Source organism: Acomys minous (genome assembly GCF_964271855.1).
Source record: "Acomys minous genome assembly, chromosome: 10".
In the NCBI taxonomy this organism is placed as follows: Eukaryota; Metazoa; Chordata; class Mammalia; order Rodentia; family Muridae; genus Acomys; species Acomys minous.
In genome coordinates this window covers 70086316-70104177 of record NC_140491.1, presented here as the reverse complement: position 1 = coordinate 70104177, position 17862 = coordinate 70086316, and the positions used below count along the sequence as shown (strand labels likewise).

Here is a 17862-nt window from a genome sequence, read left to right as displayed (position 1 = left end):
GATTAAAGGCGTGCGCCATCACACCCGGCTACACTTTATTGTATTTTTGAGTGAAAACACCAACCACATGAACATTTCCACACAGATACCCAGAGAGCATTAGCATATTCTGGGTGGCCAGAGCTCCCGCTATTAGGTTTTGAGGCGAGTTGAGCGCCGAAGTGGAGGAGGAGAGCTGTGGGATCCAGGCTTTACCTTGCTCTGTATTTTCGCTGTGTCTGGGGGCCTGGGCTGGTGGGCACCGCCACTGCCACAGGTGAACAGGGCGGTCAAGGCATTGCGAGCATTGATTGCACACTTGCGGCTCATGGGCCGGGTAGCAGGGCTGGGGTTCTTGGCTTCTTTGTATTTCTGGATACAAAAGTTTTCAAGTTAGGCCTAGCCTAGGGTACTCCTGGCTATCAGCTGCTTCTTAACTTGGGCCAAAACTGTTAATAGTCTCTGGAGTAACCCCCACCATAGCCCGAGCCTCCCAACACATGCAGGCACGCACATGGAGAGCCAAGTCTGCGTCTCTCCCTACTGTGTGCTTGGGAACTGTCTTGGTACAATAGCACCTAGCTGCTGGCCATGCCCATCAGCATGGACAGAGGCTGTGCCCCTGGGCAGGGCAATCAGACTACTACTCACCTGCAGGTTCTCAAAGTGGGCCTGGGACTTGCAGTGGGAGAGACGCAACCCTGAGTTGCTGTCGTAAAACTTGTGACAGACGCGGCAGACATAGCCCATCACTGGCACCAGGAAGTCCACACCTGGGGACAGACACCAGGGTCTGCATACTTAAGTGCCCCTCCCAGGGTGGGATGTCACACCTGCTCTAGGTGGGAGAAGAGGGTGGGCTGCCTGGCTGGAGTCCTGCAGCTGAGATTGGGGGCTTAGCCTGGGGTCTTACCGTATGCCCTGTTGGGGTTGTAAGTCTCTGAGCCCTTCCATTCCTCGGAAGATGGATCTTTTGACCTCACCTGGAGATAGAGCAGGGACTCAGAGGTGGTACTTTAGGCCCTGTCTGGTCACAGTCAGGGACCTGTAGCCCACCCACAGTCTCCAGAGCACGATCATATCCTCAGCTTGCAGGTCATTGAGGGTGGCTGTCTCAGCCTTGGCACGCGCTGGTCCTGTCTCCCAAATGTCCTTCTGATGTGTGCCTTGTGGGTTCCAGTTAGCTCCTTCCCCGAGGCCAAAAGCCCTTCCTCTCTTAGGCTGCATTTTTTTTTAATATTTATTTTTATTTTATGTGCATTGATGTTTTGCTGCAGGTATGTCTGTGTGAGGGTGTCAGATCTTGGAGATAGAGACAGTTGTGAGCTGCCATGTGGTTGCTGGGATTTGAACCCGGGTCCTTTGGAAGAGCAGTCAGTGCTCTTAACCGCTGAGCCATCTCTCCAGCCCTAGGCTGCATTTTCAATCCATTTGAGTGTGTATGTGTGGGGCGTGGGTGGGTACCCGAGGAGGCTAGTGGTGTGACAGGTGACCTGACATCGGTGTGGGGACTTGAACCCAGGTCCCCTGGAAGAGTAGCACATGCTTTTCACCACCTAGCCATCTGCCCATCCTTTTTCCCCCCCTTAAGACAGGGATTTGATAGCACAGAGAGGTTGGAGCTCTCAATCCTCCTGCCTCCAGCTCCTTCCTGCCGGAGCCTCTACGCCCCCATCTCCCAGGGCAGTGAAGACTGAATCTAGGGCTTTGGATGTGCTAGGCAAGGAAGGACTCTACCACTGGGCTATAATTTCCAGTCCTCTGCCTGCCCCGCCTCCACCTCCAATCTACCCGAATTTCTTTTACTTTGCCCAGAAACTGCATGAAAATCTTACACAAAGCCTCTTCGTGGACTGTGGACAGTCTGCTGTACATGCTTTCTGTGCCTGCTAAACACAGTTCCCTCAATGCCCCCCTCCCCTCACAGTATCTCAGCCAGCCTTTAAGGCCCTTGCATATTTCACCTGTCACTCGGTGCTTATTTCCATGGTTACATGACATAGCCCATAACTGCATCATGTTAGGACCGACAAATGCCAGCATGGCGTCTGGGCCCCTCAAGGAGCAGGAGAGCCCCTGTGGGCTCCAGGAGCCATGAACAGCCCACCCCGCCCACCTGCTTGCAGAATTCCTCCTCAGCCTCGATCTCTTCTTCTTCTTCTTCATTGTCGTCATCGTCGTCCTCTTCTTGGTCACTCTCGAAGCAGCCAACGGCATCTACCGTGATGAAGTGGTCCTCCTCGGGGCTGGCTACTTCCTTTTCAAGCGTCTTTAGCTGCCCAAGGCATGCGTGAGGGGCTTAGGTCAGCTATGGGCAGCTGAGGTACCACACACCCAAGGGCTGTAGGACCTGCTATGTGATCTTGGGGGGAAGGCTTCACGCTGTCCTGAGACAGCTGGGGTTACCTCCTTGGCCTTGTCTTTGTGTCCCTGGGACTTCACATGCTCCACAAATTTTCGAGGGGTCTTGAAATGACGGCTGCATATGGTACAGAAGGGCCTCAGGGACTGTTTGGCATTCTGGGGGAAGGAAAGCAGGTCATGTGGTGCATCCCCAGGTACAAGCCACCCTGCCAGTGGCCCAATGGGACCACGCCTCTCATAGCTGCAGGCCCAGCTCAGCTCTGCCCCTGTACTGGGACATGCAAAATCACTTCTGTTCACTACGTGGGCTGGCAGGTGGCAACGGAGAAAAGATAAGAGAACTGTGCCAAAGACACCCCAAGAGGCAAGGGCTGAATAGCAGGGTGAGGTGGTGCCTACACTGAACAGATGGGCAAAGAAAAGCCCAAAGAGGAACATGACTGACTCACCGGAAGCCACACAAGTGACAGTCACACAGAGACAAAAATAGACCCTACCTCCCACTCCCACTCCGGACTCCCTCCCCCCGCCTCGGCTGGACGTGGTACACGCAGGCGGCTCTCAGACCTTGTGCTCCTGTGTCCTGCGGTGTTGGATCAGGTCTCCCATGTAGTACACCTGGCAGGTGTTGCACCAGCGTTTCGGTGGAGGATCTCTGATGACCGTAAAAACAAGCAGGGCATGAAGCTTTATTCTAGAGAGCTACAGAAGGGGAAACTAGGTGTGGATCAGCAGCACGCGCCTGCAACGAGGGGTCGGGGCCCCAGTCACAGCACCAAGAAGATGAAGGACAGAGTGGGGGTCCCTGACTCTGCTAAGAGAGCTGACAGACACGCGCTCCCTGTCTGCCAGGCAAAAAAGTAGAGCGGCCAAGAGTCCCTGCCAGCTCCTCGTCCTCAGTACAACTCCCGACCACTGACTCAGACGGCTGCACCCCAGAAAGGGTTTCATTTGTCTTCAGCCAGGTCACTCTAATTCTGAGTAAGTCACTCTGACATCTCACCATGGAGCTGGCCCTAAACTAACCAACTCTCTCTCTCTCTCTAAAGATTGATTGATTGACTGATTGATTGATTGATTGATTACACATACAGTATTCTGCTGCATGTGTACCTGCACACCAGAAGTGAGCACCAGATCTCATTATAGATGTTTGTGAGCCACTGTGTAGATACTGAGACTTGAACTCAGGACCTCTAGAAGAGCAGACAGTGCTCTTAACCTCTGAGCCATCTTTCCAGCCCAGCCCTAAACTCTTGATCCCTCTGTCTCAGCCCCCTAAAGGTCCGGGATTGTGGGTGTCACCACGTCTGGCTTTGTTGTCCACACTCTGCAATTGGGAGGCTTGATTCTCCTAAAAGGCTGGGAGCTCTGGCAAGTACTGCGGCAGCTGCCCCAGGGACACAGCCTGTATCTGCCAGTGCCCAAATCTATACAGTTCAGCTTTCTCCAGTGACACTGCCCAGCTCTGCAGGCTTGTGACAGACACCCCACTGCAGCCTGGCAGCTCTTACAGCTCCCAGCCGAGCCTTCCTATACCAAGTGCTGGTTCCAGAGTCCAGGGTCGCCATTTCAGACCAATCACATCCCGGGATGATGGAAGGAGGGAGCAGGGAATGCCTAACCCCAGGGCACAAGATGACCCGATCCTTACTGTTCTGCCTCTACGGTTGGGGCCAGCACACAGACCAGAGGAGCAGGGCTCAGTATTATAACCCTCTTCTCTTCCACAGGAGTGTCACACTGCTTTTATCTGGGAGGAACCTTAGGGCCCCTCATCAAGGCATTTTTTTTTTCCCAAGACAAGGTTTCTCTGTGTCCTTGGCTGTCCTGGACTCACTTTGTAGACCAGTCTGGCCTCGTACTCCCAGCAATCTGCCTGTCTCTGCCTGCCAAGTGCTGGGATTAAAGGCGTGTGCCACCAAGCCCGGCCTCATCAAGGCATTTTATACACAGGAGAAACTGAGGACCAAGGTTAGAGTTAATGGCGTGCCGGACAATGTTGAACTCCTGGCCTGCCTGAACCACACAGACCCCTGCCAGCCCCTACTTACTCAGCTTCTCTCTCCAGGATGTCCCGAGGCACGGGCAGCAGGGACAGCAGGCAGGTCTGGCTCGAGTGTTGCATTTCCCCAAGCCGCTGCTGGTGCGGAGCCTCTGACATGTGATCCCGGAACTCCTGTGGCATGAATGAGCCAGAAGTGAGCTCATGAGCTGCAGCCCAGGGGAGGACCACGCCAGACGTCATGGCCACCCTCATCTCTGATCCTCCTGACTCTGTTTCTTCTGCATGTCTTACTGGCGTGTGCCACCACAACTGGCATTATTTTATACAGCTTAGTGTGGGCCAGGGCACGGATGGTAAACTGAGGCATAGAGAGATACACCTCCGTTTCTGTGAGTACTTCAATGAGAAGGAACATGGTTCTATGTGGCCCTGCTCGGACAAGGACCACAGTCACAGAGGTAGGATTGACTACTGGTAATATTATAAGAGCATTATAAGAGACTGGGGGAGCTGGAGAGATGGCTCAGAGGTTAAGGTCACTGGCTGCTCTTCCAGAGGTCCTGAGTTCGATTCTCAGTACCTATATGGTGGCTCAAAACCGTGTGTAACTCCAGTTGTAGGGGACCCGATGCCTTCTTCTGGCTGTGTGCAGTGGACCCATGTGGACATATGGGCCAAATACTTATACACATAAAATGAAAATAAACAACCTTTTTTTTTTTTCAAGTGTTTGTTTTTAATTTAAAGATAGATACTGAGTTCTTGCTATTTTGCCCAGGTTGATCTGAAATTCACGTACTCACATGATCTTCCAGTTTCAACCCCCTGCAGCTGGGAGCAACGGACAGTCCCAGCCAAGACCACTATTCATTTGTTTACTCTGCTTCTCACAGCTGCACTTTCCTTCTTTTTATTTTGAGAAAGGCTCTCACTAAGTCAACCAGGTTGCCCTTAGCCTCCTGCCTCAGCCTCCCAAGTGACTGGAATTAGCCCAGCTAAGACTACTATTGCTATTAGTGCTGTACTCGCTTGAGCCAGACCTGGGCCCAGACCTTCAATGTCAACTGCTGAGTCCTAAGACGCGTGGTGAGGTAAGTTCTTGGCTGTCCTCACTGAACACAAGAGGAAAAGAGCCAAGAGTGGAATTTACTTCTGGAGACCATGATGGCTCACAGCCGATTTGAACCAGGTTTTGCTTGACCCTAAAAAGAAAACCCTGCTCCACCAGGTGGTCAGGAAATACGTCTAAGCAGATGTCCAGCCACTTGGCAGTGTAGGAAAGGCAAGCCCGGAAGGGCCAGGCCTCCTACTCTGCCAGCCCTAGGTACCTGCTGGCTGCTGCAGCTGGCCTTGCAGATGTAACAGAAGAACTGGAGGGTCTGCTTGGAGGTTGTGCTGGCAAGGGCAGGGGCAGTAGAGGTAGAGTCCCCAGGGCGAGGTCCAGATGTGACAGGTGTGGTGTTGAAAGCCCGGCTGTTGCTGCTCTGCAGGATGGTGACTTTCAGGGAGCTCCCAGCCCCCCACATCTACAGTGGATGCAAAGACAAGACTTCATAATATCTGGGTGAGGTTAGGGTATGCTTCTTTTGGGGGGAAGGGATTTAGAGACAGGGTTTCTCTGTGTAGCCTTGGCTGTCCTGGACTCACTTTGTAGACCAGGCTGGCCTCGAACTCAAAGTGATCCACCTGCCTCTGCCTCCCAAGTGCTGGGATTAAAGGCGTGCACCATCACGCCCGGCCCTAGGGTATGACTGCCCAAACCTACACAGAGAGTAAGGTAGCCAGAATTTGAACCTAGATCAAATATCTGTCTCACTTTGTAGACCAGGCTATCCTGAAACTCGCTGAGATCAGCTTGCCTGTGCCTCCACAGGGCTGGATTGAAGATGTGCACCACCCCTCCCGACCTAGCTCTGCTTAATTCTAAAGTCTAACCCATGCCACCACTCACGTGATGGATGCGGAAACTGAGACCCAAGGAACAGAGGTTGTCTTAAAGTTTTGTTACAGAGTTGGGACTTAAATCCTACAAGGAGATTTGTACGTACCCCAAGCATCTCTCTTGCTCTTTTTTCACATTCTCCCACATCCAGGCCACCAGCTGATGCCTCCTGGCTCGAGTCTTCACAGTCCTGAGCACTTCCTGGTTCTGGCAAGGCCTCCTCTGGGCCTGAAAAGACACATATGTTTCTTTCCCGGAGTGTCTACCATTTGGGGTCCAGAAAGATCTAGATCCAAGAGCTGCCTTCCCTGTCCACACCATGACCCTGAGGCTGAGGTCAGGATGGGGATGGTCCGAGATGTGGACTCCAGGCCCAAGCCCCATGCGAGACTAGACAATACCAGACTGGAGAATGAAGGGTTCGACAGTGTTGGGTCTCTCAGAGAGTGCAAGCTTGCGTGCTCTTGCTCTCCCCCCCGCACCCCCCACCTCTCTTCCTCTTCTCCCCTTCCCTCCCTCCCTCTCCCTCTCCCACCTCTACCAGCTTCTGCAGCGTTAGACGATGGCTGTGGTTCCATGGCACAGGCCAGAGCTGACACTTGTGCTGGTGGGGGTACTGACTCCTGTGGCCACGTCTGAGGCTCCTCCTGGGTCTTCTCTGATGTCTGCTCCTGGGGCTGTGCTTGCTTGGACACCTGCGGATGTGTCTGTGTCTGGGCCTGCTTCTGTGGTTGTACCTGCCATGGGGGCTGAGGCTGGCTCCGTGCCTGAGCTTGCTGCTGTGGGTCTGTCTCCCGTGGCTGTACCTGACTCTGCTCTGGTGCTAAGTGCTCTGGAGACGTCTGTGTCTGTGCCTGCTTCTGCAGCTTTGGCTGCACCTGGCTCTGCAGAACCTGTGGCTGGAGACGGGGCAGCACCAGGGCGCCTGGTGGCTCAGGCAGCCGATCTGGGGTCTGTGTCTGCTTTGGGGCGGTCATCTGGATCTGAGGCTGGACCTTGGCTTGTGGCTGCCCTGTAGGGCCTTTCTCTGTGGACTCCTCTGAGCTAGAAAAGATCCAAACATAATCAAATAGCCAGTTGAGATGTTCTACGCCTTTGATCCTAGCCCTAAGGAGGAAGAGGCAGGCAGAGCTCTTGAGAGTTTGAGGCCAGCCTGGTCTACATAGTGAGTCCCAGGTCAAAAAAAAACAAAAACAAAAGCAGATTAAAGAAGATCAAATCTCTATCTTCTGAGGCCTATGACGCAGTTCCCAGTCCCAGCTCTACTTACAATGTGGATCTGGGGAGCTCCGAAGCTGCCCCGGCCTGTCTCACCTAAAGAATCTCAGGGGCATTAACTCCCCACCTCCACCTTGCAATGTGTTTCGAATTCGTCTTATAAACCTGCCACCATCTGTGTGCTCTGCAAGGACCCCTTCCTCCTAGCTGCCCAGCCCGGCCTCCACATGCTTAACCCCAGGTAGACTCAAGTGAATCTGACCCTCCCCCAAGTTGAGGCTGAGGCCTAACTTTACAAGTGTGAACTACAGGTCTCTGAGCCCCAACACGTGGCCAGCATCCATCACTCACCTCTTCGACATCTTGGAAGGTGGTTCCAAGGCCTCAAAGGGCTCAGGCTCTGGGGGGTCGCTCGCCATGCCATCCGGGCAGACTACTGAATCTGGGTCTGCAATGGCGCAGGTGAGGAAATTCAGCTCCAGGAGATGGCCCTGGCTCCCTCGCCACCAAGACTTCCCCTGCCCTTGGGGTGGCTTGTGCAGAACAACAGCCCTTGTCTCACCTTCATATGTGTCCATCTGGAGCTCTGTGGCTTCCTCAGACTCCTCTGTGGGGTCTTCCCTGTCTTCCAGAGGCACCGTCTGGGAAGAAGAATCCTGCTTCTTTTTAGAAACCATATTTTTTTTTGGGGGGGGAGCACTATTCAAAACAGGGTTTCTCTGTGTAGCTCTGGCTGTCTTTGAACTTACTCTGTAGGCCAGGCTGGCCTTGAACTCAGAGATCTGCCTGTCCCTGCCCCTGAGTACTGAGACTACAGATGTGAACATCCACCACCTGGCTTCAGAAACCAATTTTTTTTTTTTTAAAAGATTTACTTATCTGCAGGTGTGGTGCCGCACGCCTGTAATCCCAGCACTCGGGAGGCAGAGGCAGGTAGATCTCTGTGAGTTCGAGGTCAGCCTGGTCTACAAAGCAAGTCCAGGACAGCTAAGGCTACACAGAGAAACCTTGTCTCAGGAAAAAAAAAAAAAAAAAAATATATATATATATACACACACACACGTATATATTTATTTATTTATTTAATGTATGTGAGTGCTGTATAGATGGAGCCACCGTGTGGTTGCTGGGAATTGAACTCATGACCTCTGGAAGAGCAGGCAGAGCAGAAACCATTTTGGGGGGAGGGTCATGCAGAAACCACTTTTAACCTCCACCCCACTTGCAAACACCCTCCTGCTCATAAAAGACTGTCACTTCCAGGCAGTGGCAGCGCATGCCTTTAATCCCAGCACTTGAGAGAGGCAGGCAGATCTCCATGAGTTCAAGACCAACCTGATCTACAGAGTGAGTTCCAGGACAGCCAGGGCTACATAGAGAACCCTTGTCTCAGAAGACAAGGTTTGCATCTCACGAGACTGAAGGGGCCTGGCTGAAGGCAGGGAGGGCAAACGACATTTAACACCTCAAGAGTCACTGTCTGAGGTGCCCGGCTAGATTCCTGACTGCTATATGGATCTTGGCTGGGGAGACACAACAAACTCTCTTGGCTCCATTGGTCATCCTAGGCGCCCACCCCGTTTCGTTAAGCAGCCAGAGAAAGCCTTTGGTTTAACCCTCCCAGGGCCTCCTAGTCCTGGAGCTCTCCTAAGGCCGAGCCAGGCGCTGTCCACTCCTCCCACTTTCATACCCTGGCCCTCTGCCTCTCTCTCCCGCCTCTGAACCCAGCCTTCCTCCTACCTTTAGCCTGTCTCAGCGCATCCTTGCTGGCCTTTCTCTGGCCAAGCCCCCAGCCTCCTCCTGCCTCCAGCCTCCTCCCACCCCCAGCCTCCTCCCGCCCCCAGCCTCCTCCCGCCCCCAGCCTCCTCCCACCCCCGGCCTCCTCCCACCCCCGGCCTCCTCCCACCTCCGGCCTCCTCCCACCCCCGGCCTCCTCCCGCCCCCGGCCTCCTCCCACCCCCGGCCTCCTCCCACCCCCGGCCTCCTCCCGCCTCCAGCCTCCTCCCGCCTCCAGCCTCCTCCCGCCTCCAGCCTCCTCCCACCCCAGCCTCCTCCCGCCCCCAGCCTCCTCCCGCCCCCAGCCTCCTCCCGCCTCCAGCCTCCTCCCGCCTCCAGCCTCCTCCCGCCTCCAGCCTCCTCCCGCCTCCAGCCTTCAGCTAGAGCCTCAAAGCCTCTTGCAGGAAGCTCCTAACCACAGGCTAGGTCTAGACCCTTTTAGTGGCATTTCCTGGGTTTTGCTGCAGGCTGTGAGAGAGGGTCTCACTCATTTCCAGTCTTGATAAATTATTTTCAGCTAGGTGGGGTGGCGCATGCCTTTAATCCCAGCACTCAGGAGGCAGAGGCAGGTGGATTGCTGAGAGTTCGAGGCCAGCCTGGTCTACAAAGTGAGTTCGGGACAGCCAAGGCTACACAGAGAGACCCTGTCTCGAAAAACCAAAAAAAAAAAAAAAAAAAAGAAAGAAAGAAAGAAAGAAAAAGAAACCCTGTCTCAAAAAACTAACTAACTAACTAACTAACTATCTATCTAACTAGCTTTCGTGTTATTGCATTAATATCTCTTACACATACACACCGGAGACCCACAGAAGGGCCAGGCTGGATGCCACATTTGCACTGCTGACCATCAGCCTACAGTAGGTACAGGGTTCCACCTATTTCCTGGGCAGCTTGGGAAGCCCCCAGGTACCACCCTACCTCCTGCTAAGGCCTCTAGTCCTGGTGGGAGACACATCTGTACCCCACAGTCAGCACTCTAGACCCTTTACAAACACCTAGCTGTTCCCTGGTAAGACACAGGGAGTCAGGGGCCCAGACCCTGTGCCTACCTCACCACTCCAGTCAGTCAGCTGTAGTTTTCCTGCCTGTGTGTGTGTGTGTGTGTGTGTGTGTGTGTGTGAAGATGGCACGTTTTTGAAATATTTATTTATTTATTTTTGGTTTTTTGAGATAAGGTTTCTCTGTGTAGCCCTGGCTATTCTGGACTTACTTTGTAGACCAGGCTGGCCTTGAACTCCCAGTGATCCACCTGCCTCTGCTTCCCGAGTGCTGGGATTAAAGGTGTATGCCACCAGGCCATACCAAGCAAGGCTACACACAGAGAAACCCTGTCTCAAAAAAACAAAGACAAGATGTGTCCTACCGTGCCCACGAATAAGTTTATCTCATTGCATTCAGTTTTTGTTTGACTGGAACTCACTATGTAGCTGAGGATGACCTTGACCCTGTGACCCTCTTCTGCTATCTCCAGAGTGCTGGGTTATAGGTGTACATTACTACACCTGGCAGTAAAACTAATTTATGTGCACCTCTTAATTTTATTTTTAAAATCTGAAGGTCTTTCTCCATAGCTCAGAATGATCTGGAATGTACTACAACAATCTACCAACCACAGCCTCTCAAGGGTTGGGGTTACGGGTGCCAGTTATTAGTCATTATAGCTTGACCTTTTATCTTTTTAATGTGGTTATCAAAAATTTTTAATCAGGGCTGGAGAGATGGTTCAGAGGTTAAGAGCACCACCGTCTGCTCTTCCAAAGGTCCTGAGTTCAATTCCCAGCAACCACATGGTGGCTCACAACCATCTATCCTGTAGGTGTACATGCAGGCAGAATGCTGTATAAATAATAAATAAATCTTTTAAAAAGTTTTAAAAAATCAGATTCATGACTCATTTTATTTCTGCTAGACATTGCTGATGTAAAGAAATATCATTAAGGGACAGAGAGATGGTTCAGCAGGTAAAGGTGTTTGGTGCCAAAACGAAGAACCCGAGTTCTGTTCCTAGGATCCATAGGGTGGAAGGAGAAAACCGGCCCATACAAGCTGTTCTCCGACCTCCACGTGCCAACCTTGGCACACGTGATAATAATCAAGTAATAAAAAAAAAACTTGTTTAAGAGAGAAAATAGTACATAGATAATAGTAATAATATTATGCTACGGCTAAAGCCTCATCAAGAGCATGGAGGCATCTCAAGTTCGAGAGATGCTAGACGCTGAGGGAGCATGACCTGCCCGAAGGCCAAGGCGAGCCAGAGCGCATAGAGCTGGGCGGACGCCAGGGTAACCCTTGACCCACTCTGACCACCACTCCACTCAAAGTGTTACTCACCTTGTGACTGGGGGTGATGGAAGAGGGGTTTCTGGCCTGTTTCCTCCCTGAGTGGTTGACCTGAGAAGGGTTCATGGGGACCCCACCAGGAGGGGGGCCCAGCAGGGACTGGCGAGTGGCCTGGGGAAAGAACTGTTGTAGATTTGGGGTGACCATCTGGGGTGGTGTAAGGCTGGGAGCTGCTAGGCTTGGGGCTGTCATGTTGTAAGTGCGGAGGTTGCCTGTGGGGAAGGAGAGGTGAGAAGAGGGGTCAAGACTTTTATACCAGGGGTTCAGCCCCCCAAATATCATGGGAACATCAAAGATAATTTCCAAGGCGACTTTCTTACCCAGGGCAGCAGAGGGACAGTAAAGCCAAGATGAGGCCCACTGTGGGCACTAGTGAGAAAAGACTCAGGGCAGGTTTTCTGCTCCATCTGGGTGTGTGAGCTGCCTTAGTTAGCCCTCAGACATGCTCTAAGGCCCTTAGGTGTGTGAGAGAACCAGCACAGGGCCACAGGAGAATCAGCAACGGACAGGTCAGCATCCCCCCACCAGCTTCTCTTTATCAAGGAGAGGGAAGGCCATGGCGCTGAGCTAGGTACTCTTTTCACTGTATCAGCCCTCCAGCCTGCCAGGTACCAGGAAGACGGTAGCTACTTCTATAGCTGACCAAATATAGACACAAAACAGAGAAAGTGCTCGCCCAGGATCTCTGTGGGACACCTGCTAGCTCTGTCACTCCTCCTTAAACTACTGTCCACACCAGGATATCACCAGGTCCCAGCAGCTCTACCACCCACGTGCCTTTCCAACCAGGCCTTCCCTCTCCTGCAAACACTTCGTCCCTCGCTGGAACTAAAGCTACATTCTGGCCTCATCCCTGCCAAAAGCCTGCTATAGTTCCCTGGTCCTTTTAAAGCAAGGCCTGGCCCCGCCCACCTCCTCACAGGCCTTACACGGTGCTGTAGGAACACGTTCCTGAGCAGTCCTTCAATCACCCTGTTTCTGGGCTTTTGTACCTGCTGTGCCCTCTGTGGAAGCTGTGATGCTCCACCACTTCCCAGCATCCTCCAGGCCTCCCTTTAAGTCTTTCCTATGTCCCCTCCAGGAGGCCTTCCCTGATGTCTATGTCACTAGAGACCTCTATCGTAGAACCAGCCATCTTATTTCCTGCTACATCGCCTCCGACTCAGCTCTTTTTACCCAGAGAAGGCTGAGAGTGTGAAAGAGACTTGGCACCCATGCCCAGATTCTGGGGCAATGTCAGGGAGGAGGGGTGCAGCCCGAGCTTAAAGGCATAGGTCAGTTGTGCTGAGAGCCGAGTTCAAATCCAGACTCTGCAGCACTGCCTCTTGCACTCTGAGCAAACCAGCTCCCCCTCCCCTCATCGGGCACATGAGGACTCAAAGGCATGCATTAGTGAATGACAGACAGGTACAGCAGAAGCACAGACACAGTCCGGGGCCCCAAGCAGTAAGACAGAAGACGAATGCCCTCAAACAGAAATGGACCGAGAACATGGACACATGTCACAAAATGAACGCAAATGCAAATAGGTAAGCGCAAAGAGATTTTAGCTGCACTGAGCATGTGGAAATGTGAATTAAGACATCCGAGACACCGCTTTAGCCTTTGCAAACCAAGTTAGTAAATTACATGCACACACATATTTACATGGGTATATAAAAAAAAGCATAGAATACCCAATGCTGCCGTAGGCATGGTGAGGCTGGCACTGTCATACGTGGCTGGTGGCATTGCAAACTGGTCCAGTCCTTAGGAAAGTAATTTGGCAATACTTATCAAAAGCCATCAATCAAATATCCGTCCCCCGACACAGTCATTCTATGTTGGGAATCTAATGTGAGAAAAGAGCCTCGGATGTTATGTCCATCCCACTGGTGTTTAGGATGGAAAAGGGAAAAAAAAAACAGATAATTGAGGTTTCCATATGGGCACACTCCTCCAGTGAAAAATTAAAAACTATCATAAATAACCTGGATTGAACCAGAACACTGGCTGGCTGTGGCAGCTCACGCCGATAATACCAGTCCTTAGAGGGTGAGGTAGGAAGACGGGGTTCAAGAGCACCCTGGCTTACATACTAAGTCTCAGATAGTCTGGGGTACCAAGTGAGACCTTGTCTCAAAGCAAGGCCAAATATAACGGCGCTCGCCTTTAATCCCAGCACTAGGGAGGCAGAGCCAGGCCAATCACTGTGAGTAAGATGTCAGCCTGGTCTACAGCCTGAGTTTAAACCAGCCAGGGCTACAGAGTAAGACCCTGTCTCAAACAAAGAAACAAACAAAAATTCTAGCACTGCGAAATACAAAATAAAAACAAGGCACAGACCCTTCTTTTTGTATTAATCATAATAATTATACCAAACTACCCAAGCTTCTTCCTAGAAAAAAAAAGGAAAGAAATATACCAAAATATTGGCTTATGACTTTCACCCAGAAATGTGTGAATGTTTTCGTGCTGTTTTGTTTGTTTGTTTTTGTTTTTCAAGACAGGGTTTCTCAGTGTAGCCTTGGCTGTCCTGGACTTGCTTTGTAGACCAGGCTGGCCTCGAACTCACATCAATCCACCTGCCTCTGCCTCCCAAGTGCTGGGATTAAAGGTGTGCGCCACCATGCCCGGCTACCTCTGAGGTTTTTTTTGGTTTTCAATGACCTCATTTTTTAGGACTTATTTTACATTTTAATTTCTGTGTATATGTACAGGTATGGCTATGTCCTGTATTGGAGGGTGACAGGTCCCCTGGAGCTGGAGTTACAGGCGTCATGAGTTGCCCCACGTGAGTGTTGGACCCGCACTTGGGCCCTCTGGAAGAACAGCAAGCATTCTTTTTTTTTTTTTTTGGATTTTTTTTTGTACAACTGTTTATACAAATCCAACAAAGGTACAGCAAGCATTCTTAACCACTGAGCCATCTCTCTAGCTCCCTTGTTTTGTTGTTTTTCTATTTTGACACGTTATCGTCACTAGGACAAGCATAACTTTTAAGTGACAAGAGAAAAGGTGGCGTATATGTGTACCTATGTGACCTGCTATGGGATTTCTCTCTCCCCAGTTATCCGTGCATCATTTGATTTTTGTTGTTGTTGTTGTTGTTTTGGTTTTTCGAGACAGGGTTTCTCTGGGTAGCCTTGGCTGTCCTAGACTCACTTTGTAGACCAGGCTGGCCTCGAACTCACAGCGATCCGCCTGCCTCTGCCTCCCGAGTGCTGGGGATTAAAGGCGTGCGCCACCATGCCCGGCCCGTGCATCATTTGAAAGTCAGCTTGAAGGGCAGCCAAGTGACGGCCAGCCTCTGCCTGTGCTGTGACTTATGGGCACGGAATCCCTCTTCTGGGCCTCGGGTTGCCATTGTTTTCATGTGTAGAGGGGGTAATGATAATGGTGTGCCTCCCCTTACGGCTGTCAGCAGAGTCGGGAATGGCCAGCAGAGTAGCCTGTGGACGGATTTGTAAGGATGCTCTCGGGGCCACCGTGTGCTTTGGTAAGACTGAGTGGGGTAGGAGGAGACTGGGGGCTGCTGGGAATCGCCATACCTTGCAACTGCTGCAGTAGCAAAGCTCTTTGCAGCATGGAGCCATTGAGCAGGGAGGTCGAGTGGAGGCCCTGGAGGTTCAGAAGCTGCTGCGGGGATGACTGCTGAGGGAGGGCCCTGTGTGATGGGATCGGGGTGTCAGAGGGTTGCTGGGAAAGCCATCCACCTGGAGACCTCTCATCTCCATTCTCTCCCTCTCAATGGCAAGATGGAGGATCCCCTCCCAGGTGGAAACTGATGACATTTAATATTCAAACGAGGATGCCCTGGGAGACGGGCTCCAAAACATGAGTGTAAATGTCACACCACAGCCTCCATTCTCCCAAGTGGGAAACTCACCGGCTGACAGGCATGGGCAAGGACGCCTGTGTTGGGGGCTGTTGGAGCAGCTGTTGAAGCTGCAGTAACTGCTGCTGCTGCTGCTGGAGCTGCTGGAGCTGCAGCTGCTGCTGGAGCTGCTGGTTGAACATGGTGGCTGAGGGAAGGAAAGTGGGTACGGTCAGGGTCACCAGCTCCTCTCCCCTCCCAAACCAACCACCCCAGCATCCTGCACTGATAGGCACTGCCAGCCCTGCCAAGAGCATGCCACCTTTGTACTCCGGGGCTCCCGGTTCTTCCAGTCAGATGCCAGGAACAGGATACAGGCAAACAGCGCTCTTGCCTTCAAATCCCTGTTTCCCCTCCCGTCTCTTCACCTCCGGCGGGCCACCCTTTCTAACAGGTACGCCTTCCCACTCTCAGCCCACCCCCACCTTCTGCCTATCTTTCTTCTTATCACTTCCCGGTTCCAGCCCCTCCCAAGCGCACACCTCCCAGTTTTGGATTCCGCTACCCTCTCCTTGAACTGTGTCACTAACTTCCCATCGGCGCCCACACCCAGCCTTCCACTTAAATCCGTGAACCCTGCACGGGAAAAGCTTCCCTCCACTACAAAACACACCCACACACAATCCTCCGTTGCCCCTCACTCCTCCACCTCCCTCCTCTACAGATGACTCCAACGCCACGCATCTGGTCCTTGTGGCCTCGCCTGTCCACAAAGCCAGCAACGTCTACGCAGGTAGCAGCTACCGCTGCAGTCCACCCTCCCCGGGAGGGCACCTCGCTGGCTCCCCCTCACCTCTCAGCAATCCACGAAAGCCGAAGACGTGAAAGCCACGCGCGGACTTGGTGCCTCGCGTTCGCGGGCTCCTCGGAACCCGGCTGTGGGCTGGACACTCGGAAGGCCCAGCGGCTGACCAGTCCCGCGCAGAGCGCCCCCTGGAGGTCCGGAGGCTTCATACCGCGGCCGTCGCAGCCGCTGGAACCCGCCTGGCGCGCAGGTCACGTCGCGTGGGCTGCGGCTGTCACGGTGCTAGGAGACGCCGCACCCAGCAGGCTCGGGAAGAGGCGATTCTGATCTCCCAGGGCTGTCAGTTTATCCCGCAAGCACATGGCGGAGGGGGGGGGGGCGGGGAGAGGGAGGAGAAGGGCAGCGGAAAAGGGGCGAGGCTTCAAGAAGGATCATATCCCAGCTGTCCTCCCCGAGGCCACCACTGATCCCGACCCAGCTTAGGGCTGGGACCAAAGGGAGCGAGTGAGCGTGAAGGGAGCGCGTGAAGGGAGCTCGCGTGCGCGCGTGTGTGTTGTTCATTCATTTTCTCTTTTATATTCTTATGACATTTTCCAAAGATTTGTTTTATGTATATGAATGTTTTGTTGTTGCTGTTTTCGAGACAGGGTTTCTCTGTGTAGCCTTGGCTGTCCTGAACTCGCTTTGTAGACCAGGCTGACGTTGAACTCACAGAGATGCCCCTGCCTCTGCCTCCCGAGTGCTGAGATTAAAGGTGTGCGCCACCATGCCTGGCTGTGAATGTTTTATTCATTAATATATCATGTGCATCCTAGAACTGGAGTTCTGAGAGTTTGTGAACCGTTGTGGGTGCTAGGAACCGAGCCCAGGTCCTCCACTAGAGCAAGTGCTCTTAACCACTGAACCACCTCTCCCCCCATTTTTTAAAAGTATATTTTTATTTCATGTGTCATGTGTATGAATGTTTTGCTTGCAGGTATGTATGTGTTTTGTGTGTGTGCCTAGTACCCACGGAGGTCTAAAGAGGGCATCTGGTCCTCTAGGAAGGCGTTTATGGGTGGTTGTGAGCCATCGTGTGTGTGTGTGTGTGTGTGTGTGTGTGTCTGTGTGTGTCTGTGTTTGTGTGTCTGTGTGTTGGGAACTGAACCTGGGTCCTCCGGAAAAGCTACAAATGTTCTTAACCACTGAGCAAGCTATCCAGACCTTAATTTGGAAACTCACAGAGATCCGCCTGCCTCTGCCACCACATCTGGCCCAGTACTTTCTTTAGTGGCTCTCATCCTGCCCCTAAAACGGTCCTGCCACCTAGGACTCCCCTCACCCACGCTAGTCTTGGCAATTCCCTTTACTTTGCTCCCTGCCCAGGTCACCCGCACACTTCACGCCCAGCGCAGACTGAGGACAGGCCGCACGGTGGCGCTAGGGACCGCAGAGGACAAATCACTATCCCCGCAGTCAGGTGACTGCGCTCATCTCCCCCCCCCCCCCCAACCCAACCTCTGAACTCGCCCTGGTGCAACCGGTTCAGGTGTTTTCACTCCACCGGGACCTGCTTCGCAGTAGTTGGAGTTACTTGCGCTAAAGAGGCTCAACCTGGCGGGAGCGCGCTGAGAAGGCCACGGCTAGGGGAT

The 17862-nt window shown here is 52.7% G+C and overlaps 1 protein-coding gene across 13 annotated transcripts; it reads right to left on the bottom strand.

The window, feature by feature from the left end:
• Window positions 1–21: 21 nt before the first annotated feature.
• CIZ1 (CDKN1A interacting zinc finger protein 1) lies at window positions 22–16592 on the bottom strand. 13 transcript variants are annotated; one of them, XM_084797897.1, is made up of 18 exons: window positions 16280–16592; window positions 15499–15634; window positions 15161–15276; window positions 13307–13378; window positions 11622–11842; window positions 8074–8167; window positions 7863–7959; window positions 7091–7451; window positions 6829–6991; window positions 6400–6521; window positions 5680–5877; window positions 4398–4522; window positions 2911–2998; window positions 2386–2499; window positions 2096–2254; window positions 893–962; window positions 631–752; window positions 22–351 (listed from the first exon to the last, which is right to left on the bottom strand). In XM_084797897.1, the coding sequence occupies exons 2-18, from the start codon at window positions 15627–15629 to the stop codon at window positions 133–135; spliced, it is 2472 nt and encodes an 823-aa protein (XP_084654023.1). In that variant the 5' UTR covers window positions 15630–15634; window positions 16280–16592; the 3' UTR covers window positions 22–132. The 13 variants fall into 13 exon arrangements, with proteins under 13 accessions (XP_084654023.1, XP_084654024.1, XP_084654025.1 ...); XM_084797898.1 differs by having other exon boundaries at window positions 6829–7000; window positions 7100–7451; XM_084797899.1 differs by having other exon boundaries at window positions 6829–6988; window positions 7100–7451.
• Window positions 16593–17862: the final 1270 nt, after the last annotated feature.